Below are 27,696 nucleotides of genomic sequence, written 5' to 3' on the forward strand. Positions count from 1 at the left end.
TGCCTCTATAATTTGGAAAGCAATTACTCAGTCCCCCCCCCCTCATTAAGAGAGGACTATCATGGAAAATTGGTAAAGGAGATGAAGTGAGAATTGGCTTGGATGGATTAGTAACATTAGTAATTAATGGACCAGGGGTTTTGAAGCAAATGTGCGGTCCTGGAGCTCTGAGGTACTAGGGTTTTGAACAAGGGGCAACAAGAGCGAGCTGGTAACGATGGAGGGGCTTGGAGGAGGGAGCTCCACTCCCTCCTACAGTAACGTGGTTTCAAACAGAAGCAAGGAGGCAAGTATGAACAATTCCCAAAACCACTAGAGGCAGAGACAAAGTCAACTGGCACTCACAAGCCAGGAAGCAGCAATTCCCATGAAAAGGAAGGGACCCACAAGGAAGCTAGGCGGGAAATGAATCCTGGCGACAATAGTCAAAGAACTGAGAAAATGTTTGCGACAAGACCCTGCAAGCTCAAGGCTAACATTAAACCCTAGGTGGTCCTAAATGGTCCTGCACTACAGGTGCACAAAGACCATATGGCGACTTATGCGGTCATTTGCAAGTTCATGAGCATATGGCCCATGGAGAAAGCACTGTATACATGGAAAAGAAACAACTAGAAACTGAAGGGAGAAATAAATCTACATCTTGGCTCCAAGGGTTTCTTCACAATCGTTTTCACTAACCTAGAGGACAAAGACAAAGTTTTTTAAGGAGGACCCTAATTATATGTTGCTACAGGCCTTTACATGCGACCTTGGGTGATGAAGTTTGTTCCGGAGCGAGAAACGTTCACATCGGTCCCGGTATGGATTAGATTATACTCCCCACCTTTAGATTACTAGCTGCCGGAATCTTTAAAAGTTATAGGTAACAAATTAGGGCATTCCATAAAGATATCAGAGGCGACTCTGCAAGGGAAATATACCTCCTTTGCCCGCATATGTGTAGAGATGGACTTATCAAGAGCACTCCCAGATGAAGTCATCCTGGAAGTTTACGATGAGGAATGGGTTCAGGCAGTGGATTATGAGCACATCGCATTCAGATGTCGTAAATGTCATGAACATGGGCACCTCTTCATAGATTGCCCACTCAACAAAAGGGAGGAATACAAGAAAACCAACAAAGGAAAAGACCCTGAAGGTTTTACCAAAGTGGGAAGCAGAGGAAAAGGAGGGGGAAAATGTCCCAAAAGAAACCTAGCAAAAGCAAGATACCAAGTCATAACAGTTTCAAAATTTTAGAAGAAGGAGGAGGAGAAAATGGAATGAACAAGAAACCAAAGGATTATCATATAGAGAAGGAAAAAGAGGATAGCATGGAAATCATACAGGAATAAAATGGACAAAAGGAGGACCCACCAAGCATCATGGAACTTCGAAGGGACCATGAGATGACCCCAAACGAGGGAGGTACGGAGGACCAAGACCTATAGGAGATCCTCGAGAGGGAGAACCTAGAACTAGAAAAGTTTCTAGAGTAGGGAATCAACAAAGGAATTGACTCTCTACCACAAGAGGAGTTTGATAGAGTACAACATCTATTCCTCCGAAGGTCACATACAAAGGTTGTAGGAGTCAAAAGGAACTACGATTTCCAGGAGAACAGAGGGGTTAAATCAATGGAGATAATAATAGGACATTCCACCAAGAACCCAGGCAAGAAAAGAGGACGAAAGAGACAGAATTAACTACTGATAGAGTGTGGAAAACTCATGATTAATTCAGGTAAGATGAAAGATCTCACCAATTACTCCTTTACAAACCCATCACTATGAAGCTTACAACCTGAAACATTAGAGGACTAGGGAGTAAAAAGAAACAAAGAAATCTCAGTAATAGAATGAAAGAAGAAAAACCTGATATGGTGTTTATACAGGAAACAAAATGCTCAGTAGACAAAATTAGAGAAATTCATAGCAAATGGCTTATTAAGTATGAGTACCTAGAATTAAAAGCAAATAATTCAGCTGGAGGAATTCTCACTCTATGGAATCCTCAAAAATTTGAAATCCTGGATGCTGAGGCATCCAAAAACTACCTTTCAATGGTTATCCAACCTTTGGGGGACAAGGATTGTTACATGATCACAAATGTATATGGTCCTCAATTTCTGAAAGACAAACTCAAGCTCCTCACCTCTCTAGAGGAGCTGAGAGAGAGACATCCAGCAATGCCCTGGATTCTGGGAGGGGACTTCGACATGATCAGATCTCTCACAAAAAAAAGGGAGGAACCATAACACTTGGAAGAGACTCTATAGCATTCCAGAACTTCCTTAACAATATGAGACTGATGGATATGGACACAATAAATGATATCTTCATGTGGAACAACAAGAGAGGGGGAACTTACCAAGTAGCCTCGAGATTAGACAGATTCATAATCTCAGAGGATCTCCTTCTCACCGGCCATATCATGACAACTTTCATCCTCCCTTTCAGAGGCTCGGACCACTGGCCCATCCAGCTGGAAGCTTCCTTTATTGGAACCCCGAGGAACAGACCTTTCAGGTTCGAAAATGTCTGGCTTACTCACCCTGATTTCATCACTAACATTGGAAATTGGTGGGCTGAAGAAATACCCACCCAAGGCACAAAAATGTTCCTCCTACATCAGAGACTCAAACACATCAAGAGAAAGCTCAAAGAATGGAATAAAAATGAGTTTGGCAACATATTCAAAGCCAAGAGAGAAGTGGAAATAAAATTACAAGAAATTAATCAAAGTCTCATCACAGAAGGCTTCACAGAGGAAAGGAAAATGCAATCGGACTCACTTCAACAAGAATAGGATAACAGATGCCAGCAGGAGGAAATATTCTGGAGACAAAAATCCAAAGTGCAATGGATTAAGGAAGGGGAGAAAAATACTAGGTTCTTTCACAAGTCTACCGTGGAACACAGGGCACATAATAAGATCAGAAAACTTATAAATCCTCAAGGAATAGAGAAAAATACTCACAAGGAAATGGAAATTGTACTAGTTCAACATTTTCAAACTATAGCACAGGAGACCATGGAAGACAGATCTCAATTTACTGAAAATTTTACTCAGCATATTCCAAAACTGGTAACTAGAGAAGAAAATTATAATCTCAACAGGCCAGTAACGGAGGAAGAGGTCAATGAAGCAATCAAAGAGATGCACAATGGAAAAGCTCCAGGCCCAGATGGTTTCAATGTAGACTTCTTCAAAACTTGCTGGGAAATTGTCAAACATGACATTCTAGAGGTGGTGGAGGACTCGAGAAAATCAAAAGCAATTCTGAGAGCGCTTAATGAATCCTTCATAGCCTTAATCCCCAAACAGGAAAAAGCCATGACTCTAAATAGATTCAGACCCATAGCTTTATGCAACGTGGTGCACAAAATCATTTCCAAAGTAATTTCTAATAGACTCAAACCCCTTCTTCCAACACTAGTGTCAGAGGAGCAGACTGGATATGTGGAAGGTAGAAAAATTCTCAATAATATCATTCAAGCTCACGAAGTGGTGCATTCCCTCAAGACTAATAAGCAAGCAAGTATGATAATACAGTTGGATATCGGAAAAGATTATGATAAGCTAAGTTGGTCTTATACCAGGGAAGTTATTAAAGCATATGGCTTTGACCACAACTGGATAAGATGGGTCATGGCTCTTGTTACCACTGCCAATTGTTCAATTCTTCTCAATGGATCTCCATCCAGAACCTTCAGGCCTTCGAGAGGCCTCAGACAAGGAGATCCTCTCTCCCCCTTCCTCTTCATTCCCATGATGGAAGGATTGGTCCGAGCAATCATTTCAGCCAAGGAGGAAGGAAGAATCCAGGGACTTAGACTCACTTCGAATGGGACACATTGACCCATCAAAAGTTTGTGGATGACACTATGCTGCAAGGCACACCCACAGTCAAGGAAGCCAAAGCTTTCAAACAAATCTTGTCTGAGTTCGCAATGGCCGTGGGTACTGAGGTAAGCCTCACAAAATCTAAAGTTTTCTTTTTCAACACTGATATTTCAATTCAAAGAAATCTCTCCAGAATTATAGGCTTTCAAAGAGATCATCTTCCCTCGAGGTATCTGGGAATACCCCTCACTGATAAACCTCTGAGCAAGGAAGTATGGGATTTTATAATTAATAAATTGAAGGACAAAGTCAACAAATGGACAAACAAATCCTTGAATTTAGCAGGGAGGTTAGTTCTCACAAAGGCAGTACTGCAAACCATTCCAATCTACATGTTATCAACCCTTCCGGCACCAACAAGAGTCTTATAGCAAATTAAGAACATTCAAATGGATTTTCTTTGGGGTAAAGGGGAAGAGAAAAATAAATGGGCTCTGGTTGCTTGGGACAAGCTCTATAAACCCAAAACTCATGGTGGTTTGGGTCTCCGTGACTTGGATATTCTAAGCAAATTTTTGGGGGCAAAAATTTGGTGGAGATAACTAAAGGAAATAAAAAAATCCTGGGCTAAACTATGGAAACAAAAATATGCAATGGATTGGCAAGAAAAGGACCATATTATAATGATAGGACACATCAGAGGTTCCCATATTTGGAACAAGGCGTGGGAGAACAGAGCCTTAGTTCAGAAACATAGTTTCTGGGAGATCAGAAATGGGAAGCTTGCATGGTTCTGGGAGGACAACTGTCAACAGAAACATAACCTTTGTAGAGAAGGACTGGACATCATAAAAAACGACACCATTAACAAAGGATTGAAAAAAGTAAGTGACTACTGGGATCAATCAAGGAACACTGGTAAATGGAGAATTTGGAAGGTACTAGACTACAATGAAGAGACCCTGTTGAAGACCCAAGCTAAAGTTCTTGAAGCTATTTTGGAAAAGAGACAAATTTTGACCTCTACCTCAAATGATCTACTAAGATGGGGTAGAAACAATGAGGACATCTTCAACCTCAAAGAAGCTAAAAGAATAGCTACGAGACTTAACTACCCAAGCCCTGATAAGACATGGAAAGACCTATGGAACAAGCCACACTGGACCAAGATCAAACTATTCAGGTGGCTGGTTAAGCACAAAAAGATTCTAACTTAGGAAAATCTCAGAAAGAGAGGTTTTGTTGGGCCATCAAGATGCCAACTTTGTGGCCTTCAGGAAGAAACTACGGATCAATTTCTCAACCTCTACTCTTTCACCTCCACCTTATGGAATTGGGTAGCCTATATCTTCAAGCAGACAGACAGGAAAGAAAATGACATCACTGACACTTTAAAGAATTGGAGGAAGGAATTCTCGGACAATGAGACAATAAACACAACCTGGGCTCTGATTCCAAGATTCTTGATCTGGGATGTTTGGAAAGAACGTAATAACAGGATCTTCAAAGATAAATATAACTCAGCACAAAGTATCATAGCACAAATCCTAAAGCAGCTCAAAGAAATTGTCAATGCCCTTCGGAAGCAACCTCCTGAGAAACCCCCGAGTCATCGGGACACTCTCATTCTAGAACTATTGGGACTTCAGTCTCATGTCCCTCAAGGTACAATTAAGACAACAAAGCAAATATCAGTAAGACAGAGCCTCAAAAGGTAACCCTGGGGAAACTAGTTATGGAGGAGTCATAAGAGATGAAGAGGGAAACATAAAAGTCATCTTTCACAATCATCTGGAGAGGGCCATTAATAATATGGCTGAACTCATGGCCATTGAGCAATGCTTAGAGATTCTGATAGAGTTCAATTTACATAATACAATCATTGAGGCTGACTCTGAATTAATAATTAATTCGGACAAGCAGCTAGTCACGGGCATTGCACCAGACAAAGTCTCGAAACACTGGAGACTTTTGCAGGTCTATTACCGAATTTAATCGCACCTAAGAATTCTAAGAACTCTTAGTTTTGTTCATGTGCATAGAGATGCCAACAGAGTAGCGGATTGGCTTGCTAATGAAGGGGTGAGATGCTCAATAGACAACAAGTGCTGCTTGTGGGAGTCGATACCCGCAGGAAAACTGCGTGAGGGCTGCCACACTATGGCCCTCATAGACAAGGAGCATTATCAGGACATGAAGGGGAATTCACCAGTTGACCTTTAATCAAATGGAAGATAGGGGTTCGATTGCAAGTCATCCTCAGATTTGGCATTTTAGGGTCTTGCAGTGGGTTAGAAAAATTGTGGTTATTTGCTCTAAACTGCAAGGCATCGGTTCAAATGGATGGCTCAGTCGAATGGATGGTAGTAGTGTAGTGTATCTGTGGTTTCTGGGTTATCAAGCGCCAAAGCAGTTTCCGGGTTATTGCGCGCCCTCAAAATCTGAATTGGTTTATTAGAAAAGTCTCGAATGCCACTTAGCGTTCACCACGTGGTTTTCAAAGGAGAGAGAATATCGCCCTCATCGGGCAGGTATTCCACTGGCTTCTTCTCCGCTCGATATTTCCCTCAGCCGTTGGATCATGTAGCGGCAGATCAAGGGCTTAGATTCGATGAGTAGGTTAGTGGGTCCGGGTGATCCCCAGCAGACCCGAAATATTTATTATGTGGTCCCTATTCACCTCTTCGGGTGCGCTCAAAAGTGTTTTTGGGTTTACTTGTTTTCGCTTCGTTCTGCCCCTTGACCGCTTGACCTCGGTTCATGGTTCGGGCAGTGGAGGCAGTGTGTTTTTTTTTTCTTAGGCACTAGGCTCGGTTCTCGAGCAGTTGACTCTTTTCCCAAAGATAGAAGTGATTGCTAAATCTTTAGCCCTCTTCCTCTAACAACGTAAACTTTGAAACGGGAACTGACACTGTTACCCGTTTCGTAGAGATAGCAAAAAATTGACCCGATTTTGAAAAGGGGTGATGCAGAACACACATATTTTTTTTAGAGCATAGTTTTTGGCACTTTAAATAACCGATACGATTACCCATTTCATAGGGGTAGTAAAAACGTGACCCAATTTTGAAAAGTGGTGATGTAAAATACACTTCTTTTTTTTCGAAGCATATTTTTGACACTTTAAATTTTCTTATGTATCAAATATAAATATTTGTTTTTAAATGTTAGTGATTTTCATACTGATTTTTAAACGTGTAAATGCAATGTGTTGATGTATCATACCTTTTTCTTAGAGGACTTATTTTTCACACTTTAAAATTTATTATGTCCATTTTTTTTTAAATTATGATTACTTAACGAATTTTCAAGTTGTTTTATTTTTATTTTTTTTAAATGTTGATTAGTTAAAAAAAACAAATATAAAAATATACATAAAAAAAAAAAAGATAAACAAACAAAAAAAAATGTTAAAATAAATAAATAAATTATTTCATAAACCATAAAAATAAAAAAATAAAAAAGGAGAAAAAAAGGTATATATATATATATATATATATAAAGTTAAGCAAGTAAAAATAGAAAGATTAAAAAAAACATTAGCAAAAACTAGGAGGAAAAAAAAAACAAAAAACACTAGATTAAACAAAAATAGAAAATTAACAAAAATAAAAACAAAAACTAGTAAAATTAGTATTAAAAACATTTAGAAAAACTAAAAAAACAAAAATAAGCTCAAATTAAAAAATAAATAAATAATAAAATTTTAAAAATATAAGTCTTTTTCAATTTTTTAAAATAATAATAATAATAATAATAAATAAAAAATTAAAAAACATATGTGTTTTTGATTTAAAAATAAATAAATAAATAAAAATTATTAAAATATTTAATAAACAAAATATTTTTAATAATTTTTAATAAACAAATTTAATAATTTAATAAACATATTTAAATAAATATTTAATAAACATATTTAAGAAAAAATAAATAAATAAATTATTAAACAATTTTAATTTTTTTTTTTTTATTTATTTTTATCAAAAAAAATTAATGCCCACGGTCGCGCCACCATTAGGCGATGGGCGGGCCTTTGAGCGATTCCCGGAATCGCCCAATGGCCCGCCCGCTCCCTGGTGGTGGCGTAGCCGTGGGCAAAGGGGTTGCACTAATCGCCCAACGACCCGCCCACCGCCTGGTGGTGACACAACACATTGATTTACCAAAAAAACCACTACATTAACTAAATTAACAAATAATAAACTAAAAAAAATCATATTTATGTTAAGTTGCCTTAAGAAAAATAAAAAATTCTACATTAAATCACTCAAAATAAATTTATACTAAATAGAATAGAAAATAACATAAATACAAATTATCAATATACTAAAATAACCACTCATTTCATAACATACATGAAACAAATTATTATCAAAATCATTTTCCTAACCAATACAATAGGTTAAAATAATCCATCATTTTATAACGTAACAAAATTTATTATGAAATAATTTCATAACAAATATGCTGATAGGTTAATTAATTCAATTCAACTTTAGTCCATCCAAAACTTTTTATATGAATTAAGAATTAATTAAAATCATTAAAATAATATTTTTATATCAATTAAAAAATTAATAATTTTTCTTATAGCTATAGATGTAATAATATTTAACATAACATTAATTTAATTTTAACTAATTACGCTGTAATTCTCTTCTAAAATCAACTTCCCAAACTACCTTATCAACTTTCCAAACTACTTTTTGGCGATGTAGATGATTCAACAATGCTCTACCCTCCAATTTAATTAAAAAACTTTTAAAATAAATTTAGTTAATTACAAATTTAATTAATTCTCATTACCGGCCGGTGCGAAAGGGGCGAATACCTTCTTTTTGCTGGCAGGGGGATGAGGAGAGTAGCGAGGGAATACCTTCTTCTTTGCTGTTGTTGCTGCTGCACGAGGATGGAGGATGAGGAGGGCCGCAGAGTGCAGGGAGCGAATACCTCTGTCTGGTTGGTTAGGAAAAACTTACAGTTAGCGAATACTTGTCTGTTATATACCTAATCGTTTTATAAGGATCATAGTTTGTTTTGTTTAGGCTCTGTAAGTGAAACAGGGTCTACTAGGGCACGCCTTTGCCACCAGTTTCAGGAAGGGTCTTTCTCGGAAGTAGGCAGCCGTGGGCATGAACTTTATGTCCCTGCTCTCTCAAGTTCCACACAAACTTCTAGACATAATTGTGGCTCAGATGAAGAACTGAAATTGGTATCATTAGTGCTGGCTGCAGAATCAGAGCTTAAAGCGATGAAGACAACACGCAGTAAAATACGAGCTAGGATTCTAGACGATGTAGAGGCAGAAGCATTGATGCAAAAGTGGGGTCTGAAAGAAAAGAATTTTCAAAATTCTCCTCCAGAAGCCTCAGGTGGATTGCGCAGTCCCATAAATTCCTCTGTACCAGGGTCTCTTCACATGCATGCTCTTGCAAATGATCTTGGTTCAGTGGCCTCGATGAAGGAGGGAGGTTTACTAAGGCAAATGAATCCCATGTTATCTAATACTAATAAAAGCAATGGGAGATTAATCATGCAGGTATCAAAGCCTCTAGCAATGCCAGTCCAAAGAGATTTTAGTGTTGTTGATATTTTGCACAGTTTGGCTTCTCGGAGTTGAAAAGCTTACCATGCAAACTGAAGAATGATGCCACTTGAAGACATTACTGTGAAAGCTCTTCAGCAAGTAGCATTGGAAGCAGGGTCTAGCCTTGACATATCCAAAAGCAGGTGAGACAAATATTATCGCCGTTTTTTCATTTTTGTGTGGAAAAATTTATGTGCATTCAGAGAAGCTCTTTTTGGTCATGACTGTCACTTATGTTTGTTTTTTCAACGTTTAGCAATTTAATAAGTCGAGTTAGGAGATCAGATTGTAGTTCTGACCAACTCGCTATTGGTAAAAGGATGATTATTTCTGAAGGAACAAAACAGGTGAGATTTGGGACGCAGAAACTCAAGGCATCTGTCATAAACGGTTCTTACAATGAATTTGCATCACTTGAGGAGCTAGTCCTTTCTGCTATGGAGAAAATAGAAGCTCTAGCTGTTGAGGGACTCAAAATACAGTCAGATATGACAGAGAAGGATGCTCCTTCAAGTGTCAATATATTGCAGTCATAAGAAATGACATATTTTGTACATACGACAACCAACAAAAGTTGCACTCTAGGGTTGGAAGACACAATAGGTTTGCAAGATGCAAATGGTTCCAATGATAATGTTGATGGGTTGAAATCTTGATTTCGGCTTCTTTCTATTGTTATTCTTCATCTCAGGTCTGTAGTTTGACATGTTTTCTTTTGGGTCCGTTCAAATTGAACAAGAATTCAGATCATTTGACAAAAACACGTGGCTTGGGATTGAAACAAACACAAGTATGCAAGGACCATTCTTGTGAATTCATCCAAAGCAAAAACTATTAGCATGGATCTAGTAAAGCGGAATTTCTTCTATATTGGCCAGACAATCATGTACTCCTTCATGCAAGTTTTTGGCTTGACTAATGAAATTTAGTAAGACTTGGTAAACAAATTCTTCTCCCATAGGAAACTAGCAGAGTCTGAATTTAAAGGCTAATCGAAACTGTAATCTGATTCTCGTTTGAGCCTATTATTCTTGATTATCTAGAATTGAATTTACATAGATTTTAATCGGGATTCAAAGGAAAATTTGGCTAAAAATATCATGCCTGTGATTGAGTAGAGTTATGAAATTTGCTAGGTCATTTTGATTCTCATGGGTCAAAATATCTTTTAGGGAGTTATAATTACATATTTTTGTTTCTGATGGTTTTGTACTTTAGGCAGTCTAGGAGAAAGTATAATGTCAATGCACATGCTCGATGCAGTGATATTCTTTTATCTTCTTTAGTTCCATGGGCATTGAAGAGAACTATACTTCTAAGAAATTTGAATAGAACTTTCAATTCTTGTGACTTGGCCGTTTGTTCTGTATATGAGTCTCAGATTGTTTCAAATAGGATAATTTTGTATATGAGTCTCAGATTGTTTCAAATAGGATAATTTTGTATATGAGTCCCAAATTGTTTCAAATAGGATATATAGCATTCACATCTGGTTAAATATTTGTTAAAGTTAGGATAGCCCATAGGTCCTCATTGCCTTTTATCCTTAGTTAAACATTCCCATATTAGTTGTGAAGCTAGTAAAGCATTTAGAAGTCCATAAAAGATTTACAATAGTGACTGTGTAAAAATGAAATTTGTACTCTACTATCTACTCCCATTGACCTAACCCTTGGTTGTTTGTGGGCATTCATAAAATTATATTATTTTCTGATTGGAAGTAGGCAAAGATAGATGCCACTGGAACTCTGAGCTGCATATAGACAGACTTGTGTCCACTGAAGATCTTAAGCCTTAATCAGGAGGGGAGATATAGGTTGGGTTGAATGTAGTAGCTTTGGCTTGGAAGAGAAATCTAGAGGTAAATTAATAGTTTTTATTCGAAACAGAGTATGCAAGGTTATGTTTCTTGTTGATTGAAAAAGCCAGGGGACATAGGCTCTATATTTTACAAAGCAATAGCACAGCCTGTGTATTGGCCAATATTCATTGTTTCCACTTTAGCAGATAATATTCATAGTTTGTTTTGTTTAGGCTCTATAAGTGAAACAGGGTCTACTAGGGCACGCCTTTGCCACCAGTTTCAGGAAGGGTCTTTCTCGGAAGTAGGCAGCCGTGGGCATGAACTTTATGTCCCTGCTCTCTCAAGTTCCACACAATCTTCTAGACATAATTGTGGCTCAGATGAAGAACTGAAATTGGTATCATTAGTGTTGGCTGCAGAATCAGAGCTTAAAGCGATGAAGACAACACGCAGTAAAATACGAGCTAGGATTCTAGACGATGTAGAGGCAGAAGCATTGATGCAAAAGTGGGGTCTGAAAGAAAAGAATTTTCAAAATTCTCCTCCAGACGCCTCAGGTGGATTGCGCAGTCCCATAAATTCCTCTGTACCAGGGTCTGTTCACCTGCATGCTCTTGCAAATGATCTTGGTTCAGTGGTCTCGATGAAGGAGGGAGGTTTACTAAGGCAAATGAATCCCATGTTATCTAATACTAATAAAAGCAATGGGAGATTAATCATGCAGGTATCAAAGCCTCTAGCAATGCCAGTCCAACGAGATTTTAGTGCTGTTGATATTTTGCACAGTTTGGCTTCTCTCGGAGCTGAAAAGCTTACCATGCAAGCTGAAGAATGATGCCACTTGAAGACATTACTGTGAAAGCTCTTCAGCAAGTAGCATTGGAAGCAGGGTCTAGCCTTGACATATCCAAAAGCAGGTGAGACAAATATTATCGCCGTTTTTTCATTTTTGTGTGGAAAAATTTATGTGCATTTAGAGAAGCTCTTTTTGGTCATGACTATCACTTATGTTTGTTTTTTCAACATGTAGCAATTTAATAAGTCAAGTTAGGAGATCAGATTGTAGTTCTGACCAACTACCTATTGGTAAAAGGATGATTATTTCTGAAGGAACAAAACAGGTGAGATTTGGGATGCAGAAACTCAAGGCATCTGTCATTAACGGTTCTTACAATGAATTTGCATCACTTGAGGAGCTAGTCCTTTCTGCTATGGAGAAAACAGAAGCTCTAGCTATTGAGGGACTCAAAATACAGTCAGATATGACAGAGCAGGATGCTCCTTCAAGTGTCAATATATTGCAGTCATAAGAAATGACATATTTTGTACATACGACAACCAACAAAAGTTGCACTCTAGGGTTGGAAGACACAATAGGTTTGCAAGATGCAAATGGTTCCATTGATAATGTTGATGGGTTGAAATCTTGATTTCGGCTTCTTTCTGTTGTTATTCTTCATCTCAGGTCTGTAGTTTGACATGTTTTCTTTTGGGTCCGTTCAAATTGAACAAGAATTCAGATCATTTGACAAAAACACATGTGGCTTGGGATTGAAACAAACACAAGTATGCAAGGACCATTCTTGTGAATTCATCCAAAGCAAAAACTATTAGCATGGATCTAGTGAAGCGGAATTTCTTCTATATTGGCCAGACAATCATGTACTCCTTCATGCAAGTTGTAGGCTTGACTAATGAAATTTAGTAAGACTTGGTAAACAGATTCTTCTCCCATAGGAAACTAGCAGAGTCTGAATTTAAAGGCTAATCGAAACTGTAATCTGAATCTCGTTTGAGCCTATTATTCTTGATTATCTAGAATTGAATTTACATAGATTTTAATCGGGAGTCAAAGGAAAATTTGGCTAAAAATATCATGCTTGTGATTGAGTAGAGTTATGAAATTTGCTAGGTCATTTTGATTCTCATGGGTCAAAATATCTTTTAGGGAGTTATAATTACATATTTTTGTTTATTTGTTTCTGATGGTTTTGTACTTTAGGCAGTCTAGGAGAAAGTATAATGTCAATGCAAATGCTCGATGCAGTGATATTCTTTTATCTTCTTTAGTTCCATGGGCATTGAAGAGAACTATACTTCTAAGAAATTTGAATAGAACTTTCAATTCTTGTGACTTGGCCGTTTGTTCTGTATATGAGTCTCAGATTGTTTCAAATAGGATAATTTTGTATATGAGTCCCAAATTGTTTCAAATAGGATATATAGCATTCACATCTGGTTAAATATTTGTTAAAGTTAGGATAGCCCATAGGTCCTCATTGCCTTTTATCCTAAGTTACCAGGATTCGGATACGGATACGGATACGGATACGGATACGGATTCGGATGCGGATCCGGATCCGCTTGATTTTTGAAAAGCTAGGATTCGGATACGGCAAGGAAACGGCAAATACGATTAATATAAATATATTTTTATAATAAAATTTTGATATTAATGTCCAAATTTATTGTGATCACTATCCATCAACAACAATAGAGTTTATATTATTATTATTATCATCATATTTTAAAGTCATGGCCAAGCCAAACACCAAATTGGTGTATGAGATCCCTTTGTTTGTGGGACAATGGACCCACCTCCGTGTAGCGATTTCACTGCTAAGTCTACGAAGGCATACATACTCTACCCCTCTAGTTTTGAACCTCTGAACCCATAGGAGGAAACGCATACTCTTAACCATCAGGCCCACTCAAGCTGAATTGTGTAGATGAATTTCATGAAAAAAAATACAATACTTCATAATTAAAGTAACATTAATTATTTTATAAAAATTAAATTATAAACTATAATATATTACAAAACTATTTAAATGATAAATAATAATAATTTAATACACATATTATTTTATATGAATTAAATAATAAACTTACAATACATAAAAGTTTAATATAAAATATAATCTACAAATTTTAAAACTTGTGCATAACAAATTTGATATATTTTAAATAATTTTAATCTATAATGTATATGGACAATAAAATAACAAATTTTTTATATTTTGAATAATTAATTTATAATATATATACACAAGAAAATTACTTTATAAAATTATAACATTTCTAAACTTTTATTTATAACATATTTAAAATTTTTTAATTAAATTAATGTGAATAAAATATAGCATAGCTATAAAAGTATAATTAAATTACTATAAATAAAATATAACATATTTATAATTTAATTATAATATTATAACATATCTCAAATATAAACACCATGTAATTATACATGTTCTTTTATAACATTTCTAAATTAATGTCAATACCGTATAACAGATTTATAAAGTTATAATTAAATTAATACGTGTTCTTTTATAACATTTTAAATTAATGTCAATAACATATGACAGATTTGTAAAGTATAACATATTTATAATTAAATTAATATTATAACATATCCAAAATATAATGATTTCAAATGTGCGAAACTGCATATGTCCAGCAGATAAATAAAAAACCAAGTCGCTGCGTCATACTACGAAGTCTGTAGATACCAAAACCACTAATATTAATACCAATCGCATCATTTTGGCCGTCTTATTCGCTGCACGTGCACGTACTGTCTGAGCTTCCAGCGAGCAGCTATCAGGGTTAGAGTGCAATACAGGGTCAGGGCATTACCAAGATATTTTCACTAGTTAAAAACTGTTACCAAGATATTTTCCCTCGTTAAAAACTGGTTTCTCCCGCATCCAAGTGAATCCGGATCCGAATCCGTTTCTGATACGGGGATCCGCGAATCCACTTCCCAGGGTGGACGGATCCGGTAACGTAGCTCTACTATCTACTCCCATTGACCTAACCCTTGGTTGTTTGTGGGCATTCATAAAATTATATTATTTTCTGATTGGAAGTAGGCAAAGATAGATGCCACTGGAACTCTGAGCTGCATATAGACAGACTTGTGTCCACTGAAGATCTTAAGCCTTAATCAGGAGGGGAGATATAGGTTGGGTTGAATGTAGTAGCTTTGGCTTGGAAGAGAAATCTAGAGGTAAATTAATAGTTTTTATTCGAAACAGAGTATGCAAGGTTATGTTTCTTGCTGATTGAAAAAGCCAGGGGACATAGGCTCTATATTTTGCAAAGCAATAGCACAGCCTGTGTATTGGCCAATATTCATTGTTTCCACTTTAGCAGATAATATTTTGGGTGTTATATGGATGCAACAAACATAAAAAAATGATGGACATTGAAGTGGGCCTCTAGTCCCATGTGTCATGGTCACTTGTGACCATGTCTGTAGCATAGTCAAGAACATATAAAGATATGTAGTGCCTAGTTACTAATGCAATGAGGTGGTACCATTATCCAAAATTGACCAAAAACACCCTGTAACCATATGAACCTATACAACGTTCTAACTTCTAAACAACCTGAACATAGCAAGGAACATTGTTGAAGTGAAATGCATGCATCGACAAAAATGGTCCTAATACCTTAAAATTAGATCTCTGTACCATTAATATTTTTAAGTTTAAGAGTATAGATTCTAGAAGCTAGATATCTCGAAGTTAAAGAGTATAGAAGCTACCATAAATGTTTGCTGGAGTTTTATTTAGCCATAGTTGTTCCTAAAATAAATCAAACCATGTTGTTGAAGTTGGGGTATTGATTGTTACTCTGGACTGTTGGAGTAATATCTGTAATGTTTGTGCTTCTGGGAAATACTCTTGATGCTGAGGCTTTTGAGTGTTTACTAAACTTCCTTGTAGTGATCTGAGGATGCACCGGTTTATCTTAGGTACACTCTATACTCAACAATCATATAAAGTGAGCGATTCATTTCCATTTAAATGGATTAGCAGGAAATGGAAAGAGGGATTTTATGTGACATCAATGGCAACTGCTAGAAATCAACGGGGTATGGTTATGTCAAGGAATGCAGGGTTTTCAAATCAGGTGATCTTTTGTTCTGAAAAATTAGATAGCATTATTTTTATTCTTCACAGAAATTCAGGTTGCATTTGCCATGCTATTTGCTTTATAATCTGAATCTCTTTAATAAACCATTATTTCTCATTAACTACTAGTTGCACCTGTTCAGTCTATTGAGCTTGAGCTTGATTAACGCTTCGAACATCTGCTTTTCCCAGCACTCATGTAAAGGTTTGATTTATACTACTAAATTTGATTCATCAAAGTCTTTTAGGTTACTATTTCCTCTAGAGAGTGGCCTGGACTGATAGGTCCCTGAGGAGTAATCTTGGGTGGCATTGAAGGCTCTTGATGGTGACAAAGAAGTCCTAATGGAAGGAAATGGACCAGGAATGCATATTTGAGCAGCTTTCCTTTCCAACATTTTGCATTGTCAAATGTTCACCATCGGTAAAACTTTCTGATTTATCACATTTTCCTTTTCAGATCTAACAGCATGTTAAAAAGACATCAAAGAGACACTCACAATGAAAGAAGATGTTGTGTACCAAAATTTGATCTCTGATTGACACAGTAGCATTTTTCTTTTCTGATTGATCAATAGGTATACAATAGTGACTGTGTGAAAATGACCTGGGATAGATTTGGACAAAAATAACCTATTCGAAAAGTGGGAATTCCAACAAATATCATGATGAAGAGGAAACTCAACCTGATTGTACAAGTTCAAATGCAAAAATCTCCAGCAATATATTTGAATTGGTTAGTGAAGATGACACGGTAGGTCATCGACAGATTAAAGGATCAAAATGTAAGAAGTTCTAGTTCTGATGAGGAGTTCAGAAAATTTTGCAGACTGAGGCCTGCACGAAGGAACAATTTTGAATCATTAGGACTGAAGGTCAGAGCATATCCTTGAACATGAGATGGCCTTGCACAATAGTCTTGTTTACTTTAAATTAAAGGTCAATTATTATGCTCCGTAGGCAATTACAAATTCTCTTTGGGCACCTTGTCTCTCCATTGTACAAGCAATTAGACAGCCCAAAACATAAGTCTTTTATTGTATCCGCTGTAAAATCAATCATCTAATCTTTTACTTTCAATTCTTTCCCTTGAAAAAAATAAAGATTTGTGTTATTCTTACGTAACTACAAATGCTCAATGCAGTGATACTCTCTTATTGTCTGTAGTTTCATGGGCATTGAACAAAACCATGCTTTTATGAGATATGAATAGAACTTTAGATTCTTGTGATTGGTTTTCTGTTCTATATATGATTCTTTGTTGTTAGAGGGGCACCTCTCTCTCTCTACACACATATCTCTATATATTTATATTTATATTTTTTCCCCCAAAAAAAAACCTAGGGACCCCTCACTTAGAATATCCAGATGGATAATATGTGTGTAATCCCCCCAAAAAAGCTTGGGGATCCTCCCCTCCCCCTTCTTCCCTTGGAATATCCAGATGGAGGACAGCTCAACTGCCAGCCACAATGGTAGTTGGTAACCCACCAGGACCCAATCAGACTCAAGACTCAACACGTCTTGAACCAGAGACCTCATGGAAAACTCCACCTTCAAACAGTCCATTTAAACTAATTGAGGTAACCCATTGGACTTGATTAATATTGAAGTAAATGGTTGTGGCCTTTGATCCATTAATGTGTGCATGGGTCATGGAACCATTTAATACAATTCTTCTAGGTGCATCCACACATTTGATCACTACCTCTAGGTGACCTCATGATTCCAGGAAAAGTCAAAGGAAAATTTGGCTAAAAATACAAAACATAAGTCTTTTATTGTATCCACTGTAAAATCAATCATCTAATCTTTTACTTTCAATTCTTTCCCTTGAAAAAAATAAAGGTTTGTGTTATTCTTACGTAACTACAAATGCTCAATGCAGTGATACTCTCTTATTGTCTGTAGTTTCATGGGAATTGAACAGAACCATGCTTTTATGAAATATGAATAGAACTTTAGATTCTTGTGATTGGTTTTCTGTTCTATATATGATTCTTTGCTGTTAGATAGCATTATTTTTATTCTTCACAAAAGTTCAGGTTGCATTTGCCATGCTATTTGCTTTATAATCTGAATCTCTTTAATAAACCATTATTTCTCATTAACTACTAGTTGCATCTGTTTAGTCTGTTGAGCTTGATTTTCTCTATCCAAGTGAAGGTATTCACAGACGCTGGGACAGTGGCTATCGAATAACTTCTATTGATGCAACTTCTGATCAAGCTGCATTCATCCTGAGCAAGCCGAAAAAGAAATTGTCAAGTGAAGTACAGGAAACGCTTCGAACATCTGCTTTTCCCAACACTCATGTAAAGGTTTGATTTATACTACTAAATTTGATTCATCAAAGTCTTTTAGGTTACTATTTCCTCTAGAGAGTGGCCTGGACTGATAGGACCTTGAGGAGTAATCTTGGGTGGCATTGAAGGCTCTTGATGGTGACAAAGAAGTCCTAATGGAAGGAAATGGACCAGGAATGCATATTTGAGCAACTTTCCTTTCCAACATTTTGCATTGTCAAATGTTCACCATTGGTAAAACTTTCTGATTTATCACATTTTCCTTTTCAGATCTAACAGCATGTTAAAAAGACATCAAAGAGACACTCACAATGAAAGAAGATGTTGTGTAGCAAAATTTGATCTCTGATTGACATAGTAGCATTTTTCTTTTCTGATTGATCAATAGGTATACAATAGTGACTGTGTAAAAATGACTTGGGATAGATTTGGACAAAAATGACCTATACGAAAAGTGGGAATTCCAACAAATATCATGATGAACAGGAAACTCAACCTGATTGTACAAGTTCAAATGCAAAAATCTCCAGCAATATATTTGAATTGGTTAGTGAATATGACACGGTAGGTCATCGACAGATTAATGGATCAAAATGTAAGAAGTCCAAATTCTCTTCTGAGCTGGACCAATCAGAATCTTCTAGTTCTGATGAGGAGTTCAGAAAATTTTGCAGACAGAGGCCTACACGAAGGAACGATTTTGAATCATTAGGACTGAAGGTCAGAGCATATCCCTGAACATGAGATGGCCTTGCACAATAGTCTTGTTTACTTTAAATTAAAGGTCAATTATTATGCTCCGTAGGCAATTACAAATTCTCTTTGGGCACCTTGTCTCTCCATTGTACAAGCAATTAGACAGCCCAAAACATAAGTCTTTTATTGTATCCGCTGTAAAATCAATCATCTAAGCTTTTACTTTCAATTCTTTCCCTTGAAAAAAATAAAGATTTGTGTTATTCTTACGTAAATACAAATGCTCAATGTAGTGATACTCTCTTATTGTCTGTAGTTTCATGGGCATTGAACAGAACCATGCTTTTATGAAATATGAATAGAACTTTAGATTCCTGTGATTGATTTTCTGTTCTATATATGATTCTTTGCTGTTAGAGGGGCACCTCTCTCTCTCTACACACACATATATCTATATATTTATGTTTATATTTTTTCCCCCAAAAAAACCTCTGGGGACCCCCTCGCTTCCTTAGAATATCCAGATGGATGATGTGTGTGCGTGTAATCGCCGCAAAAAAACTTGGGGATCACCCCCTCCCCATTCTTCCCTTGGAATATCCAGATGGAGGACAACTCAACTGCGAGCCACAATGGCAGCTGGTAACCCACCAGGACCCAATCAGACTCAAGACTCATCAGGACTTGAACCAGAGACCTCATGGCAAACTCCACCTTCAAACAGTCCATTTAAACTAATTGAGGTAACCCATTGGACTTGATTAATATTGAAGTAAATTGTTGTGGCCTTTGATCCATTAATGTGTGCATGGGTCATGAAACCATTTAATACAATTCTTCTAGGTGCAGCCACACATTTGATCACAACCTCTAGGTGGCCTCATGATTCCAGGAAAAGTCCTAATGGGAATTGAACTCGCCCATTAGTGGAAAATAAATTCCTTGCTGCTCACCATTGGATCTCTCTCTATATATATTTCCCCTTTGAGAACCTCTTTCTTGGAATCAGAATCGAGGGTTGAATTTACTTAGAATTCAATCAGGAATCAAATCCCTTTCTTGGAACCTCTTTTCTTAGAATCAGAATCTAGAATTGAATTTACATAGATTTTAATCGGGAATCAAAGGAAAATTTGGCTAAAAATAAAAAACATAAGTCTTTTATTGTATCCGCTGTAAAATCAATCATCTAATCTTTTACTTTCAATTCTTTCCCTTGAAAAAAATAAAGATTTGTGTTATTCTTATGTAACTACAAATGCTCAATGCAGTGATACTCTCTTATTGTCTGTAGTTTCATGGGCATTGAACAAAACCATGCTTTTATGAAATATGAATAGAACTTTAGATTCTTGTGATTGGTTTTCTGTTCTATATATGATTCTTTGTTGTTAGAGGGGCACCTCTCTCTCTCTACACACATATCTCTATATATTTATATTTATATTTTTTCCCCAAAAAAACTCTGGGGACCCCTCACTTCCTTAGAATATCCAGATGGATGATATGTGTGTAATCCCCCAAAAAAACTTGGGGATCCTCCCCTCCCCCTTCTTCCCTTGGAATATCCAGATGGAGGACAGCTCAACTGCCAGCCACAATGGTAGTTGGTAACCCACCAGGACCCAATCAGACTCAAGACTCAACACGTCTTGAACCAGAGACCTCATGGAAAACTCCACCTTCAAACAGTCCATTTAAACTAATTGAGGTAACCCATTGGACTTGATTAATATTGAAGTAAATGGTTGTGGCATTTGATCCATTAATGTGTGCATGGGTCATGGAACCATTTAATACAATTCTTCTAGGTGCATCCAGATCACTACCTCTAGGTGACCTCATGATTCCAGGGAAAGTCCTAATGGGAATTCAAAACCGCCCATTAGTGGAAAATAAATTCCTTGCTGCTCGCCATTGGATCTCTCTCTCTATATATATTTCCCCTTTGAGAACCTCTTTCTTGGGATCAGAATCAAGGGTTGAATTTACTTAGAATTCAATCAGGAATCAAATCCCTTTCTTGGAACCGCTTTTCTTAGAATTAGAATCTAGAATTGAATTTACATAGATTTTAATCGGGAATCAAAGGAAAATTTGGCTAAAAAAAAAAAAAACATAATACACCAATTATAACATGACAAAACTTAATGGTTAAAAGTATGTGTTTCCTTCTAAAAAGTAAATAATAATAATAATAAATAATTATATTAAATTAAAAATACACCAATTATAACATGACAAAAAAATTATTAAGTTTTCTTAAAACATGCAAATTATTGCTACCAGAAGGAAAAGATATTGCAGACAAAGTGCACTCATTGTTCTCCCAACAGTGAGATTTTACTGCTATATATTTTCCTCCTTGCAATTTTACCAATGATCACCAGTCCAAAGAACACTTTCCCAATCTTCTGATTAAACACGCACTGGTCACTTGGTTTCTTGGTTTTTGACCATCCACCCTTGCTTTCAACAATGTCCATTCAGATGTCGCTATTCTTCCCCACTCTATGCCTTACGGCGTTTCCTTTGCAACATCAAGTGCAAATGCTAATTATATATTTCGTATATTTGAGAAGCATGAAGTGTCATCACTTTTAATGAATAACATAACTACAATCTAAATCATTTTTGTATTTACACCCTGCATAAAAGTTGTTTGAAAGTGGTTCCTTAATGTAACATCGTGGAGGAAGGAAATCCACACTGCTAAGATGCGCTACTGTAGTCAAACACCGAGTTTGACCAAATTTATGATCAATACAGAAATTACAAGCAACCGCACCAAACCAATAACCAATTCAGAAAATCCAGGCAACCACATCTTTCTTTTTCATATTTTAGGCCTTCGTTCAATTGTTGCCGCAACTGCTCAAGCACACTCCCACCCAATAGCAGTTTGGGACATCCACGAACATCAAGAAGCTCTAACGACATTAAATGTTCCACGCCGGGCAGCTCCCGGATCTCACGGCATTGCTGAACTCGTAATATTTTAAGCTTTGTCAGCTGCCCCAACCAGGGTATGCACATGAGCTTGACACATCCAGCAACATTCAACCACTCCAAAGAAGTCAAACAGTCCACCCCTGGCAGCTCTTGTATCTCACGGCATCCACTAGCACCCAGATGTGTAAGCTTTGTGAACTGCCCCAACCCTGGTATGCTCCTTATTTTCTCACATCCACTAACACTCAACCACTCCAAAGAAGTCAAACATTCCACCCCTGGCAGCTCTAGCATCTCACGACATCCACGAACCTTCAGATGTGTAAGATCTGTGAACTGCCCCAAACCTGGTATGCTCCTGAGCTTCTCACATCCTTTAACACTCAACCATTTCAAAGAAGTCAAACATTCCACCCCTGGCAGCTCTAGTATCTCACGACATCCACCAACATTCAGATGTGTAAGATCTGTTAACTGCCCCAAACCTGGTATGCTCCTGAGCTTCTCACATCCTTTAACACTCAACCGTTCCAAAGAAGTCAAACATTCCACCCCTGGCAGCTCTAGTATCTCACGACATCCACCAACATTCAGATGTGTAAGATCTGTGAACTGCCCCAAACCTGGTATGCTCCTGAGCTTCTCACATCCTTTAACACTCAACTGTTTCAAAGAAGTCAAACATTCCACCCCTGGCAGCTCTAGTATCTCACGACATCCACCAACATCCAGATATGTAAGATTTGTGAACTGCCCCAAACCTGGTATGCTCCTGAGCTTCTCACATCCTTCAACTGTCAAACATTCCAAAGAAGTCAAACATTCCACCCCTGGCAGCTCTAGTATCTCACGACATCCACCAACATCCAGATGTGTAAGATTTGTGAACTGCCCCAAACCTGGTATGCTCCTGAGCTTCTCAGATCCTTTAACACTCAACCATTCCAAAGAAGTCAAACATTCCACCCCTGGCAGCTCTTGTATCTCACGGCATTTTCCAAAATCTAATATTCTAAGCTTTGTGAGCTGCCCCAACCCTGGTATGCTCCTTAGCTTCTCACATCCACTAACACTCAACCAGTCCAAAGAAGTCAAACATTCCACCCCTGTCAGCTCTTCTATCGCAAGACATTCCGGAATATCTAATGTTCTAAGCTTTGTAAGCTGCCCCAACCCTGGTATGCCCTCGAGCTTCTTACATCCTCTAGTTCCCAACACCTCCAAAGAGGTCAAATATTCCACACCTGGTAGCTCTCGTATCTCATGGCATTGCTCAACAAGTAGATTTCTCAGTCTTGTAAGCTGGCCCAACCCTTGTATTCTCTTGAGCTTCTTACATCTCCGAACATCCAAAGTCTCCAAAGATACCAACGTTTCAAAACCGGGGAGGTCCTCAACATTCACACACCTGCTGATGTCGAGATCTGGAGGTTTTGCCAGGCCACAAATCCATCCTAGTTGCCTCAATTCATGACACCCTCTCAAGGACAGTTTTTGAAGGTTGGGGCAAATTCCCTCTTCAAAAAATACCTTCCTTATTTTTGTCCCTGACAGCTCTAATGTCTTGAGCCAAAACATGCACATGCCATTGGAAGAATTCAATTTATTCATTGTTCTTTCCCCTTGTAATGATAAGTGCCTTTCTATGTCTCCTCCAACCCTTTTAAATGGAACTCCGCGCAACGGACAATCTGATACCACTAGAGATTCTAGATTGTTCATCTTGAGAAGGTGTTCTGGTAGATATCCTATCCCACAATTTTTTATATCCAATTGTGTCAACTGAGTCAACAGTTCAATGGAATCGGGCAAGGATTTCAATTGCGGCGAAGAAGAGAGTGAGAAGATCTTCAAGCTCTTGAGGTCACCGAGCCAAAGTGGAAGCGCTTCCAACAAATCGCTACCTAATTTTAGAACTTCCAAATTGCAGAGGTCTCCAATAACGCTAGGGAATCCTTTTAACTTTGTTTTCTGCAAATATAACTGTTGCAAGGACCGTTGATGTGCGACTTGGGGTGGCAAATCGACCAACTGACTGCAGGATGAAAGATCCAAGTGTTCCAGCATTTTAATATCTCCAAGAGTTCCATTGTCGATGGTCAAATTCTCGCAACCCCTCAATGAAAGATGTTTCAGGCGACTTAAATTGCCAAATGAATTGGGAAGAGTGAGCAAAGAGGAAGCACCTTCCAAATCCATGAGCTGTAAGTTATTTAGCTCTGCAAATGAAACAGGTAGCGACACCAATTTTGAGAACCCTTTGAAAATTAAGTATTTCAAAGAGTGCAAATGGCAAAATTCGTCGGGCAACCTTTCGACGGTGACTGCTTTGGAGTGATTCCATATGGCGATCCTTTGGAGGTACTTCAGCTGCCCTATAGACCTTGGAATCTCTGAGAGGGGAGCCGAGATATTTAACTCTTTCAGATCGAGAGGCAACACCTGCAATGTTCACGTTTCAACATAAGATTGTAGCCTACAAAATGAGAAATTAAATGAAGAAGGATAAACGCACTCATATTTTCGTACTTTAGATTGATGTGGCCACAGTGTATTCAAAGTGCTTCCCTGCATTTCCAGAACTCTTAACTTCGTCATCGGAATCCAGTCAGGAAGGGAAGAGTGGGAAAATCCATACCAACGGAGCCATGTCAAATGCGGTTTCTGCTCCCTCAATATGTCTTCTAAATAATCTTCTTCAGTTGCAACAAGGTGCAACTTCCTAAAATCGAAATTACTGAATAGAGGCCTGATCCGTGATACTTGTGAAGTCGGGGTATTTGAAAGGTCGGGATGTTTATCCGTGAAGAAATGAAGGGAGGAACTAACCATACTTATTCCGCTAACCTCAGGAATTACCTGCTCATTGATCAAGAAAAAAAATCTACAGTGAACTAACCTAACTTTGTCACGAAATAAGAAATTTTAAAGCTTAAAATTTAATTAAACCCAAGAAAAAGCTTAAAATTTAATTAAACCCAAGAAAAAGGTTTGGATGGTCGAAGTACTTACATGTGAGAATCGCTGTAACAAATCATCAGTGATATTGGTGGTCGAACCCCAAATACGAAGGGGCATGACTTCCTTGGCAAATTTTCTTCCAAGATCCCTAATATGATCATGCATATTTATTTTATTTTCAGTGTCCACATCTAACAGACACTTGTCCTGCAGATTTTGAAGCCCAACATTACCCCATATTCTGATAGCTTTATCTCTGTCTTGTCCTATGAAGAAACAAGCAATATCTAAGAATATTGACTTATCATCTTCTTCAAGTGAGTCATAACTTATTCTAAAACAGCCCTCTATCTCCTTGGGAACATTTCTTTGAAGTCGAACCAATCGATCTTCCCAGCAATCATATTGTCGTCCATAAACTAGTGCGCCCACCACTTTCAATGATAGTGGCAATCCACTACACACTCTAACAAACCGATCTACCAAATCTGCAAATTCTGGTAGTGGATGTGGCTGACTAAAAGCATAGGAACAGAAGAGTTGTTTGGATTGCGGGATATTCAATCCCTTCAAATAATAAAGGGATCCCTCTAACACTCCATGGCTTTGAAGGACATGCTTGTCACGCGATGTAAGCAAAATCAAGCTTTCAGGGCTAAGAAAACCCTTAATTGTCAAAAGCGCTTCCTGTTGATTTGTATCATTTACATCGTCTAAAACTAAGAGAGCGTGACAGGATAAGGGATGCTTTAGTATATCTTCCTCTGTACACTCTGTTTCTATATTTCCAAGTTTCAAGCCTTCAATGAACTTACTTTTTAAAATATTTAGAGACATTTCCCTAACATTGAAAATAAAGGCGGATTCGTTGTACTTTGACCTGTTAAGGTTGAAGAATGCTTTGGCCAGTGTCGTTTTTCCGACCCCGCCTACACCCACGATCCCCACAACTTTGGGAAAGTTGTGTTTCACCTGCTCCTCCTGCGCCTGCAACACTGTCTTTTCAAATTCTTCTAGTTTTAGGTCCAACCCAGTTGGATATTGAGCCACATACAAAGGTCGTTTTGGAACATTTTTTAAAACCCTTCTGAGGACGTCATCCAAGAGCTCGCCCTCGTCCCTGAATAATACACATTGATGAAGTAAAATAAGAAGTTAGAAAGTAAACATCATGTACCTTATATCATGCCAACAAATCCAATACGATTACAGATTGCCAGAGATTGTGGGAGATCCTCACCCATTATATTGTTTCAGTTCGAAACCGCTCAGATCTGCAACATATGAAAGTGTGGTTCTCCAATTCTGAATAGTGTCTGAACTGTAGCGTGGTTTTCGATTACCTGTTTGAGGGTCTGTTATTCTCTTGTCCTGGAGCTTCTGCAGGGCTTCAGCGTACCTTCCTTTTGTCTCTGTATATCGGACCTCAGAAGGATCCACCTTAAAAAAGATGGGAAGAATGGTAACCCGCTGAGGACTGGCAGACTTGGCGTTTTTCATGAAAACAAGCTCATTAAGACACCAACTAGATTCCGCATACCTTTCGGAGAAAATTGCAATTTGGACTGAGGCACCGCCAATAGCTTGTTCTATTTGAGAAGAAAAATTGTGTCCCTCCTCCAATTCCTCCCTGTCCAGAAAGACGCTCAATCCACGATCAAGAAGGCGTCTATAGAGATGGCTCGCAAAGGTGTCTTTCATATCCGGCCCGCGGTGACTTATGAAGACGTCGAACCGGGAACAAGAAGACGAGGCAACGGATGAAGCCGAGGAAGAAGAAGCAGCAGAATCATTGTCATCGTGACCTGGGGCGGTAGTTAGGTTCGCCATTGCCATGGGAATCTGGATAAGTATGGACTGCCGAACAGAAATGACAAATGGAATTATTATTATGGACTGCTGAACAGAAATATTAAATGAGATGTTGAAGCAAAGACAGTCGATTTTGATCGGCGGAAACTGCAAGCGAGCCGAGGAAGAGCGTTATAAAGCTGCAATTGATGGGTTGAGCGATGGTGTGAAATGGGCACTTTCAATAAAAGCATAGCTGAGAGGAGGTCCCAAGCCATTAGTTGTGGGGGTACTAGAGGACATTTAGCGGTGATATCACATGATATTCCATAGTACAGCAGATGTTTAGGTATGATGTAAGCTCCAAATTAACATGTTAAGTATTTGGGCAATTTTATTTTGTTGTTTTTTTTGGTCATAAAGCTTCTTTACGAAGTGACACAAATCTAATCAATGATGAAAGTCCTGTTCGATTTAAGAAAAGTTTTTTTCTTCACTTCGAAAAAGTTTAACAGTATGCATTTCTACCTTTGACAATGATCATGTCTTCCTGCAGTTTCGTTTTCCTTCGTTCTTTTCAAACCAACCCAACCAGCACGTGAAGAGAGAGCAGACTGGATGGTTGGAATTTGGCTTGTATTTACTCATTTCACTATATATATTAAAAATAAATATGTTGTTGCGGGGTTTTTGTGTTTTCCCAAAAAAAAATTATGCGTTCTTTTCAAACCAACCCAACCAGCACGTGAACAGAGAGCAGACTGGATGGTTGGAATTTGGCTTGTATTTACTCATTTCACTATATATATTTTTTAAATATGTTGTTGCGGGGTTTTTGTGTTTTCC

At 37.7% G+C, this 27,696-nt stretch overlaps 1 protein-coding gene and 1 long non-coding RNA gene across 4 annotated transcripts; one reads left to right on the forward strand and one right to left on the reverse strand.

Annotated features, from left to right (window-relative positions):
• Positions 1-10,823: 10,823 nt before the first annotated feature.
• LOC149216081 (uncharacterized) lies at positions 10,824-19,175 on the forward strand. Of its 3 annotated transcripts, none has more exons than XR_016251088.1 (3): positions 10,824-12,136; positions 15,985-16,142; positions 18,277-19,175. It is a non-coding gene; the product is annotated as an uncharacterized LOC149216081 (long non-coding RNA). The 3 variants fall into 3 exon arrangements; XR_016251090.1 differs by lacking the exons at positions 10,824-12,136; positions 18,277-19,175 and adding exons at positions 16,393-16,568; positions 16,723-17,350 and having other exon boundaries at positions 14,938-16,142; XR_016251089.1 differs by lacking the exons at positions 10,824-12,136; positions 18,277-19,175 and adding an exon at positions 16,393-16,515 and having other exon boundaries at positions 14,920-16,142.
• Positions 19,176-21,437: 2,262 nt separating this feature from the next.
• LOC149216082 (uncharacterized) lies at positions 21,438-27,159 on the reverse strand. The gene is made up of 4 exons (XM_089392695.1): positions 26,300-27,159; positions 25,111-26,179; positions 24,628-24,957; positions 21,438-24,540 (listed from the first exon to the last, which is right to left on the reverse strand). The coding sequence occupies exons 1-4, from the start codon at positions 26,893-26,895 to the stop codon at positions 21,919-21,921; spliced, it is 4,617 nt and encodes a 1,538-aa protein (XP_089248821.1). The 5' UTR covers positions 26,896-27,159; the 3' UTR covers positions 21,438-21,918.
• Positions 27,160-27,696: the final 537 nt, after the last annotated feature.

The sequence above is a fragment of the Pinus tabuliformis genome, chromosome 1_1, assembly GCF_031772625.1.
Source record: "Pinus tabuliformis cultivar Carrire ecotype Pingquan chromosome 1_1, CPIR1, whole genome shotgun sequence".
Taxonomy (NCBI): domain Eukaryota; kingdom Viridiplantae; phylum Streptophyta; class Pinopsida; order Pinales; family Pinaceae; genus Pinus; species Pinus tabuliformis.

Bases quoted from the DNA above. Each gene is read 5' to 3' on its own strand.
- LOC149216082 (XM_089392695.1), bottom strand. From the start codon at position 26,895: ATGGCAATGGCGAACCTAACTACCGCCCCAGGTCACGATGACAATGAT. The intron at 24,958-25,110 runs GTAAGTACTTCG...ATCAATGAGCAG, and splicing joins TGTTACAGCGATTCTCACAT to GTAATTCCTGAGGTTAGCGG. The intron at 24,541-24,627 runs GTACGAAAATAT...TGAACATTGCAG, and splicing joins TGTGGCCACATCAATCTAAA to GTGTTGCCTCTCGATCTGAA.